The 10,216-nt window shown below is 38.7% G+C and overlaps 2 protein-coding genes across 3 annotated transcripts in view; one reads left to right on the top strand and one right to left on the bottom strand.

The window, feature by feature from the left end:
• Positions 1–4,154: 4,154 nt before the first annotated feature.
• On the top strand, positions 4,155–6,142 carry LOC124185618 (guanosine-3',5'-bis(diphosphate) 3'-pyrophosphohydrolase MESH1). 2 transcript variants are annotated; one of them, XM_046576545.1, is made up of 3 exons: positions 4,155–4,565; positions 4,718–5,049; positions 5,625–6,142. In XM_046576545.1, exons 1-3 carry the CDS (start codon positions 4,277–4,279, stop codon positions 5,781–5,783), a joined length of 780 nt encoding a protein of 259 aa, XP_046432501.1. In that variant the 5' UTR covers positions 4,155–4,276; the 3' UTR covers positions 5,784–6,142. The 2 variants fall into 2 exon arrangements, with proteins under 2 accessions (XP_046432501.1, XP_046432492.1); XM_046576536.1 differs by lacking the exon at positions 5,625–6,142 and having other exon boundaries at positions 4,718–5,618.
• LOC124185634 (short neuropeptide F) overlaps positions 5,969–10,216 on the bottom strand; it is a 13,988-nt gene continuing 9,740 nt past the window's right edge. The window contains exons 3-7 of the mRNA XM_046576570.1: positions 7,668–7,849; positions 7,435–7,533; positions 7,242–7,322; positions 6,715–6,822; positions 5,969–6,497 (exon numbers count right to left, since the gene is read on the bottom strand). Coding sequence (XP_046432526.1) covers positions 6,435–6,497; positions 6,715–6,822; positions 7,242–7,322; positions 7,435–7,533; positions 7,668–7,849 — 533 coding nt within the window. The 3' untranslated portion in view covers positions 5,969–6,434. The remainder of the gene's footprint in view (positions 6,498–6,714; positions 6,823–7,241; positions 7,323–7,434; positions 7,534–7,667; positions 7,850–10,216) is intronic.

The raw sequence follows: 10,216 nt of genomic DNA, 5'->3' as shown, positions 1-10,216 counted from the left end.
TCTTTACCTCGGTGAAACAAGGCTCTGGGATAACGCGAAGCTCGAAATAATCCTATCTCCAAAGCCGCATCAACCGATAAATACAATCGCTCGTTCGAAATTTGTCAGGCACACATTCAACACGGGCACTTTCAGCCCCTGCGCCAACGATGCACCTGTAACTCCCCATCTCGGTATAATAGGTATAAACGTAGATGTAACCTTGCGTCGCAGCAGACGTATGCCGACATTCGGACGTCCGAAAGACGCCTGTGACTGATTCGATGACGGTGGAAAATCCGAAGCTTCGATAACGTCTGTCGTTCCTAACGTTCGTCCCGCAATTGTGAGAATAAGCGCGGACCTTTTGATTGGTGGGAGGGAGAGGTTTAAGTTCCGAATTTGAAAAATTAAGAAAATGCCTGATTCCGAATTATTTCCAACCTTTGATGTTTCGTCAAAGTTTGATTTCTTTACTTTAAGTTTTGCCACCAAAAAATTCAGAATTTGAAAAACTTTACCGGCCGATATCACGCCTCGGTAAGTACGATAGATACCACAAATATCTCCGTTCTTCGTTGCGTTATGAAAATTATACAATAAAACGAAAAATTGAGCTTTAAACTCCGGTGAATATCCTCGACCATATGCTCTTCCGGGTATCGTATAAGTTAACGGATTTTACCTGCGTTTATAATATTATATCTATGAGTTCAATCACACCGAGTCATCATCTTCGGACAGGTGTCCAGCAATTAACGGCGAGCTGTCGATAAACTTCTATACGTATTACATTCATACCGCCAGGAACGGCGGGGAAAAAGGATAGTAGAAAAAATGTACGAGCCGATCACACGCTTTCTTAAATCCACGAAGACAATTCAATCCCGCAAAATGATTAACAAGAAAATGTGAGCGAAAACTACTTTACTGCATATATAAATCAAATTTGTAAAATTTCTATCGTTCTATGATATGGACAATTCCGTACGAGAATCTTCTGAAAACCTTCGTCCCGTATATTAAACAAACTTCCGTTTAATTCGGAGATAGCGAAGGTGCGACTGTATAAATTTGTCCGACTTCGTGTTACAGGCCCGTTTCGAAAAGCGGCCCGCGTAAATCCTTTACGCATGACAATGGGATTGCTCGCAACGTCTCGACTCGTTTATTTATGGTGTATTTAGATCCGTTGTTTAGCGAAGGGCGCAGGCTGCTCGGAAGGAAGAAACCACGCCGGGGACAGAATAGCCAACGGGATTTTAGGGAATACCTTTCCCGACGACGGCGTGGAAGCGGGGCAGAATGGGTCTGTTTGATCGGCGACCGGGGTGGTCTTGCGGAAGTCTATTGAGCCCGACGGAGCCAAATCGACTCCTCGATTCAAGAGTAAGAATAGCTCGCCGAAACACCAGACCCCTAAACTCCGGGTCGAAGAGAACTCCCGAGTTAATAGCACGGGCTGCATGTCCTCGCGAAAACACCCGGATTACACCCAGGTAAAAACCACTGGCAACGTGTGCCTCTGATCCCGGGGGATATTATTAGAAACATGGACTCTCTGTTCCGGCTTTTTAAGCTCGGTTCTCTTTTCAATCTCAGTCATGTGATGGGAAGTCGCGCATATGTGATGGCAGAATTTTTATTCGAGTTCTTGCAAGCCGGGGTTTAACATGGGCGGAAGATTCTTGCCTAAAATTAAAAATCTCCCGTTTTCGTGGTTTTAGATTTGAAAATCAATACTGGTATCGAATCAAAACATCCGTGAGTTACGGTTATTCTCGTTTCACGTAGAAATGTAAATATAAAAAAAGAATATCTCAAGCTGAGATTTTATCGATGTAGATTTTTCATTTCAAACCGCTCAACGGCGACAAAAACAGACTGGTAAAATTTCAGTCGAAAGTCATTGTTTCTCACAAATACACCGAATCGTATATTCTTTCATTTTTCAATATTTCAATTTTGAAAAATTAAATATTCAACAATAACAACATGATAAACAACAGAAATCAGGATAGTTATCGAATGTTGCAATTTGATAAACAATCAACGTCTGACCATCTCAAATCGTATTATTTTTCAGCTGACGAACCTATAATACTCAATTTATTCTACTTCGATCAATTTACCCGATTCGATCAATTTTGTTACATTGTAATAATACTGTGGAGAGATCTTTGAAAATTTTCACATCGTTCAAGAAATTATCCACGACACTAATTCAACGAAACTTAAAATAATTCCAATCGATTCGCATTCCGTTCGAGATAATTCTCAACAATTCGGGATTGTTGTGAATAATCAAACCGGAAATTGACACGCCAATTCGCCGAGTTGTTCTCCCCCGCAGAATTACATTATACATCACACGGCATTTTCAACGAAAGCGAACAAGGCCGTTTGTGCAGTCGGACATGATCGTCGAGGGAATCGAGACGTATAACATAATATGCCTCGAGTATAGACGACGCGTTTCCGTTTGTTCGAAATCAAGAATGCATGGATTAATTTGACATGAATTATAATAAAGAGCAGCCGAGTCGAATAATAAGCCGGTCTTTCGACAAAGCGAATCATGCGCGTGCCGCGGTGTCTAAATCGATTTGCTTGTTTACTGCGAGTGAAATCCGCTCAGCTGAATAATAGAAACGTTTCATCGCATCTCTCTCTCTCTTCCTCTATTTCCCCTTCTATTTCTCTTTTTGGCACAGGACTAAAGAAGCGAAACGCACTCGAGATCGGGGCACGCGACATGCGGCGATCCACGTTCGACACTCGAGACCCCCGACGATTGAATTAAGCCTATTTAATCAGGCCGGTAGTGAGTACGCTGGGGATTTTGGCACTGCATCATCATCATCACCTATAATTGATCGCGTTCGGGTGCACGGTGGGAACCTTCTACTGCCTTCGTAAAATTCTGCAACTTAATAAACCTATGTGTAATAACGCAGTTCAGTTCATAAATTATCGCATCAAATCAGTATATATCATAAACTAATTATAATTAGTATAGAGACAATTCGAAGCAGTTTGTTACTGAAAGTTCAGAACAAATCAGTAAAGTATCTTTCTGTACTTCTATTTGCAGACAATTTTTATAAAACAATTACATAAATACATTGAAAAATAATGCCAATTTTTTTTTTTATCCAATAATTCAGGAATATCTTGTACTTTGTATTACTTGCTTGTAATTACTGATGATTATTTATAACGCAATTATTCCATCCCCACCTCCAGTTTTTTTTTTCCAACCCTCCCTTTCTTCGCCAGCTTTTTCCCGTCAGCTTTTTGCATCTCCCTAGGGAATTGCAGTGTACGAAGTCGGTTCAATGAACGTGGAGAGCAGGAACGATGATCGAAAACGTGCAGGTCTTCCGCCTTTTATTGACACTGGTGATTAGTTTCAAATTCATCGAAGCGAAGGTTAATTTCTCCCCCTCGTATCATGATTTTCGCAGAAACATGAGACACGCGTCATGACGCATTACGAACATTATACACTCGCATTCGCATGTTCCGCATTGATAATATCCTTCGCCAATAATTTGTTATATAAAGGGTATTTATTTTTTTAATCAAGTCAATACAGATTAAAAAATGCCTGCGACAAAAACGGTATGAAAAATAAATGAAAAGCCGAATCTGAACTTGACTATAAGATTGTGTTCAATTCTTTTCTATATCAGACAACAAATTCAATTGCTGATTACACTAGTCGTACAGAAACAAAAAGGTAAAACAGAAAACTATTCGACCGTCGGTCAGCTGCCAGCTACGTGTTAGTTATCTATCGAGTAGATTATCAACACCTGATTGTTCACAAGGTCTAGCTATAACCGTTCGTAGAAATATTGTAAAACGATTAAAACGATAAAAACGATAATAGTTCAAATTTTTTTCGAATACGCTATACAAGTGTTAATTTCTTCTTTGATAATAATTATACTATATTGTAGTCGCGGCTTATTCTCCCAGAAATTAAAAATATTCGTTGTTAATGAATGCTCTGTAGTTTCTACCGAGGGTAGAAGAATCGGCCAGCTTATCTTAAATTTCTAGTGCGATATTTCTTTGGCAAGATGACGCTGTGAGTTATACATATACTGCCGCCTAAAATTCTTGACAGAGTGTTCGCTCTTGATGCAAAAGCTTGAGATTCATAACACGCGGTTTAATATTAGTGTCGTGTGACATTTGCACAAGGCGGTGTATGCATATTTTATTTATAAAATTTCGTAATCCGTTACGGATAGCGAATTGCGATATTTCACTCTTCTAACATCAAGCGATGAATTTCCGCGTTGACAAAGGATCTTTCCTGAACCGATACGCGGACAAGGAATTAGCCGCAAATCCGGAAGAGGAGTGTAAAAAATCCGAAGACAGCTGCAACGCCGACAGAGATACGATCAACGATCCGCTGGTAATACCCGGCGAGTGTGGATCCTGCTTGAAACCTACAACGAAAGAGGAACTTCTGTCGATGGTGTTGAAGTGCGCGAATTTTGCCGCCGAGAAGCACAGCAATCAAAGGAGAAAAGACGCCGCTGAAACACCGTACATAAATCATCCCTTGGGTGAGAAAAATCAAAATTTGAAGGAACAAACGTTGTTGCAGCGTTCAAAGGGCTTATATTTTTATCTTCGTCGGATTACGCCTTTATCTTTTAATCTTTTTCCTTACCGATCGCGAGGATTAATCGTCCGATCCTTAATTCCGCCGTTTCAGGGGTCGCGAATATTCTGGCAAACGAGGGAAGCGTCTACGATCCGATCGTGATACTCGCAGCTTTGCTTCACGACACGGTCGAAGACACGGAAACTTCGTTCGAAGAGATAGAGAAAGAGTTCGGGGAAACGGTGCGGAAAGTTGTCGCCGAGGTGACGGACGACAAAAGTCTTCCCAAGGCGGAGAGGAAACGTTTGCAAATTGAAAACGCAACGAGCCGAAGCGACCGAGCCAAACTGGTCACGTTGGCCGATAAGATTTACAACTTGCGCGATATTCAGAAGAGTCCGCCACTAGGATGGAGCGATATAAGAGTCAGGGAATACTTTCAGGTGCAGCCTAGAATCCAGTCGGAATTGCAATTTTGTCGATACGACTCTTTTCCTCTTTCGAATCGATGGGAGGGGAGGTTTCACGTCAAGTGTAATCTAAATCCAGAAATTCGACCAGATTCTGTAGTAGCTTCGTCCGCCATTTTGAATTCATGGGGGTATTTGTTTTTGTCAAATAACTCGCCCATTTTCAACGTTTGACTAAAAATTTGTTGTCTACGATCGATACTTTCCGACTTGTTAAACCATAAATTATAGATGGCGGCCTAAACTACTGCAAAATCTTGTCGAAATTCTGACCATCGACTATCAATGACGCTTCCCACCTAACAATTAGAGAAAGGCAATAGTGGTGTAGAAAAATTGCAGTTTCAGGTATCTTTTTTCTACATAGCGACTGAGCTATTATAAACATATTTTATAAATTTGGGAATCGACACCATTTGCTTTACGTAAATATTACCCTACTGGTTCTATCCGTGCAAATTTTTAACGATCATTTTCTCGTGTGCATGTAGCTTTTTCTTTTTATCGTGGTCTTGTGATCTTTTTGTAACCCATATTCTTGTTTCCAGTGGGCAAAAAAAGTCGTGGACAATTGTCGTGGAACAAATTCAGCCTTGGAAAATACGCTTGATAGTATATTTGCGAAACAGTGCAAGGAGACGAGGAAAAATTGCAATTGCATAAAAAGACTATCTCCCGTCTGCGACGAATCCTATTTGTGCATTTAACGTGCTAACTTATCGACATACAATTAATATAATACATTTACTCAAAGCAAGTTCGTTATATGTATCAAAAATACTTTTTCACGAAATTATAAAATACAATACAATGTGAAATCAATTCCACGTGGTTTGAACCCAGATGCGTGAAAACGTGGAGCGTTACATATAATTCATACTATGACAATGAATCATGTACACAAAAATTTATATTTGGATTAATTTGGCACAATTTTTTTCAATTTATACGTTCATGTGGACAAATAATAACTGCACAGGCAAAAAATAATAACCGATACGGAAAAAGACATTCCCAGGAATAGCGTAAATGAATTTGAAGTAAATAAACTTTACATTGATCTGTATAGTTTGATTTTTTCTCAATTACAAACAAATTGAATTCATCAACATTATATGCACTGCACACAGGTAATAGATGTGTTTGTATATATTAGTATTATTAATGTAGTTATTATCATTATCATCCTTATTATTATTACAAATGTTCGGCTGAAAAATATGCAGATCAGAAAGAAGACAAGTATATCGTTAATAGCAAAGTTTCTGCAGCTGCATTATAATGTTTATGTGTAGGTATGTAATATATAATGATAACGTTAGAAGACGGAGATAATTTTCTTTCTTTACGTTGCGCAATTAATTCTCTTCAACCACCGCTGCTGATTCCTTTTCCGATGTCGTACCAGGTTGAACTTCCGTCTAAACACATATCGAACGATCGATGCTTTGTGAAACAATATCGTCACTGACAAAAGTGAATGAGAACTAAAATACCAAAATCTATCTGTAAAAGCAATGAAATTCGAGGCGAAACGGACGTGCAAAAAAATAAAGGGAATCGAAATGAAAGAAGAAAATAAAAACGAACGGCCATTCATCCCTGTTTGGGAAAAAACAATTTCGAATTCTGACGTACCGAATCAACCAAGCCACTCTGCCTGCCGAAACGAAGTCTGTAAGACGGCGATCTGACTATCTTTCTGTCTAAGTAGTCTTCGCCGGGAAACGAGCTCGCAAGATCATGCTGCAATTGTTAGATAAATTTTGAGCCTTTTTTCTCCCGAGAAATGGAATCAGTGCTTGAAATTGACTTTGTACGAACTTTTCGAAGATAAATATTTTCCTCTAATTTCTAATTGATTTTACATCGCAAGTAGATACTGCGCGATCTTTTCAAATGAACAAGTGATCATTCTCGGTAACTGTTCTCAACTTGCCCACCGTCAATTTGTCAATAAATACATTCAATTTAACTGGTCCGAACGTAGTTTTCTATAAATTTTATTCCACCTTGTTACTCGTTTCGGTAATATTAGTGGACATGGAAAATCTGTTAAACTCTCCGTGTAAAGTAATTTATGAATATAGTTTCTTTTACCAGACACAATAAACTCACGCACCGATGAAAAATATTAATAATCAAACCAAAGACATTTAACGCACATTTATAAGGGGATCGCTCCGACGTCCGAATCTCAGTCTAAAAGATGGCGACCTGCTTGGTTTTCTCGCCATAAAATCCTCCTGAAAAACCATTCGTCAGCGTAAAACATTCCAATGAATTTCCTGATAATTGGTGCAAAAGGTAAATCATGCTTCGTGCAAATATATCTCAAATAATCGTGTAAACGGTTACCGAAAGTTCAGGATCGCTGCGCCGACCAAATCGTAGCCTGTAAGAAGGCGACCTCACGGATTTTCTCTCAACGGAATTATCTTGGCCGGAAATATCGTTCTGCGAATAGGAACAAGTTTTGAAACGAATGACAAGTTTTGGCAGAGCAAAAAAAAAAATACAAATAACGTGTCAGTAAGTTGAAAATATCTTGGTTGAATTTTCACACATTGAAAAATGTGAATTCGACTTACGGACATTAGAGGGTCGGAACGGCGGCCAAATCGGAGTCGGAACGAAGGTGAACGCTGAGATTTGCGAACCATTAAATGCTGGATTGGAATATTCCATAATTTTACGGCATTCGGGTCCTCCTGTTGCTGGAGTGCGTTGTACAAGTCACGAGCATCGTGCCCATCGGAATCCGACGACATACCTGCGGTGAACGACAAAGCTTTGTAGATTTTTTACGATACAAGTTCCTCTCCGCTGAACGTATTAATAATTCCTTGCAAACGCTTTCGCCTTGAATTTTTCCAGTCATGGATCGGCTCGACCAGCTATACAGTGTCAAATGGAAGGAAAATTGAACGAAAGTTTGATGTAAAAAAGCAGAATCGAGTCTCCGCCAGCTGTGCAAATAAGAAATTGAAAGGAAGTGCATGAAGCGCAATGATCGATTGCGTGGAAAAAGTGGTAAAAAATATTATTCTCGTTGCAACCATTTAAGAAGAATAACGCGAGGAGAGAAAAATATTCAACAAAATGATGTGATTGTGAGATAATTGAGTTGCATCTTTATCGAGCTTAATGAGGCGGAAGAACGGGGTAAAAAAAAAGGGAAAAAATATCGGGACGATTCCTCTGATTCTCTGATTCCTCGTCGAACTTACACCCGGTTCTCGCCCCGTGACAATTATAAGCCCAATTTTCTCCAAGGGTAAAAGGGTGACTTGAAATCACTCTTTCGCCCCTTAAGGACGGGTTTGAAATCAAATGTAATGAAAGTGCTAAACAATTAAATACAGTGAGTAGGAATCGAGTTAAGTGTAAGCTACTATATTCTGCGATAACCGTTTCAACAATGAGAGAACGAAAAGGGGGCGAACCATTATTTAATTGCCGCATTAATACTGTTGAAAGAACAAAAGAAAATTGAATGAAGTCTCGAGTTCATCCCTGATAAACAATCCGAATAATATGTTGCAGTCCGAGTATAATAATTACTATCGAACGGGCTAACGAAAATTCTTTGCAAAAATAATTACCATGTGACAAATGAGAAAACTTTTAAACGAACCCGCAAAAATGAAGATAAAAAAAAAAATAACCCAACGATTTACACCTCAACAAACTCCGATCATGGTCTAAACGTTCACGTTTCCAAACTCCTCTTGTCCAGGGTGTAAACCGGGTAACAGGTTCAAAACGAGCTTGAATATATATATATATATATATATATATATATATATATATATATATATATATATATATATATATATATATTTGTGTATGTATATGTATATGTATACATTATATATATATACATATAACGTAGGTACACTGCAGGGGATGGCTAAGAGCACAGTGGAGGGTTAAGAGGACGACCCACGTCCAAGAGAACACACGGTCCACCGGTTTTGCATAAGCAAGTTAGGGTGGGATGGATAGCTCATACGACGCCCTGCAGACCCTCAGCCAAGGAATACATGCCGAGCTGAGAGAGACCTTCGAGTTCTTATTTTCCTTTTTTTTCTTTTTTCATCCCCATTTGGGGACGTCGTCGATACCCAACTCGACGAACTCAGGTCGACGTGACTCAACATTTGACATCGGAAGAGCATTTCTAGGAATTTTTTTTTACGTAACGAGACTCTTATGCGGAATTGGAAAATATATTCATGACGTCAGAGGCCTGGTTGTCATCGCCATTTTATCGCTACGGAACCTGAACTTTTAATTTTAACCGAGACAAATTACTTGTTTCACCCAAATTAATGAAAAGTAATCGATAATATACCTGTGATATTCTCCACACGCGAAAAAACACGGTCAGCTGTCAGCCTGATTGCAACGGTTTGATTTTTTTTTCCAACAGACGACGCATTGCTAAGTGACACTTCCAATACTGAGAAGCGAAAAGATCGTTGTACTTACCGAGATTGGTAAGAATTGCGGTCGTGAAAAACAGGAATATTTTCTTAATAATCATAATAATATGTTTAGGACGTTTCGTATCGAAGGAAACGCTCTTTTGATTTTGCTTCCACTCGGAAAATACTTTCTGTTAATAGAAGAAAAGAAATTCTCGCATGAGGATATATATTTTGAATTCAATTTTGAAAGGTCGACAAAATTTGCGAGTTTTCATATTTAAATAATACGTGTGAGGAGAATTGTTGTTTTTTCTGTCTTTTAAATTGTAAGCATTCAGCCCCATTTAAATGTACCAACTTGATATTGAAATCATTTAACAGAGAATTATATTATTTTATATAAATTTGTCGGTTCAGCAAAACTGGAGCTCAAACTGGGTTCAATGAAAATTTATACCCAACGTAACCCAAAAAGTCATCCTTTTGATGTCTGTAGTGGCTAAGCTGTTGACTTTGCAGGAAATATTTACGTGACATTTTCATAAAGAATTTAATTCACTGTAAAAAATGCTTCCAGTATCGATTACGTATCATTAAAAGCGTCCGGTGAAAACAAAAGTGTGAAAAAAAAAATTTGAATTCTTCCCCACGTTGTTCAAGCAAGAAAATATCGTATTGAAGGATGATTTTTTTTTTTATATTAAATT

This window comes from Neodiprion fabricii, chromosome 1, assembly GCF_021155785.1.
Source record: "Neodiprion fabricii isolate iyNeoFabr1 chromosome 1, iyNeoFabr1.1, whole genome shotgun sequence".
Classification (NCBI taxonomy): domain Eukaryota; kingdom Metazoa; phylum Arthropoda; class Insecta; order Hymenoptera; family Diprionidae; genus Neodiprion; species Neodiprion fabricii.
Note: the sequence above shows the minus strand (reverse complement) of the source record. Positions and strands in the feature narration are given on the sequence as shown.

Bases quoted from the DNA above. Each gene is read 5' to 3' on its own strand.
- LOC124185618 (XM_046576536.1), top strand. From the start codon at position 4,277: ATGAATTTCCGCGTTGACAAAGGATCTTTCCTGAACCGATACGCGGAC. The intron at 4,566-4,717 runs GTGAGAAAAATC...CCGCCGTTTCAG, and splicing joins GTACATAAATCATCCCTTGG to GGGTCGCGAATATTCTGGCA.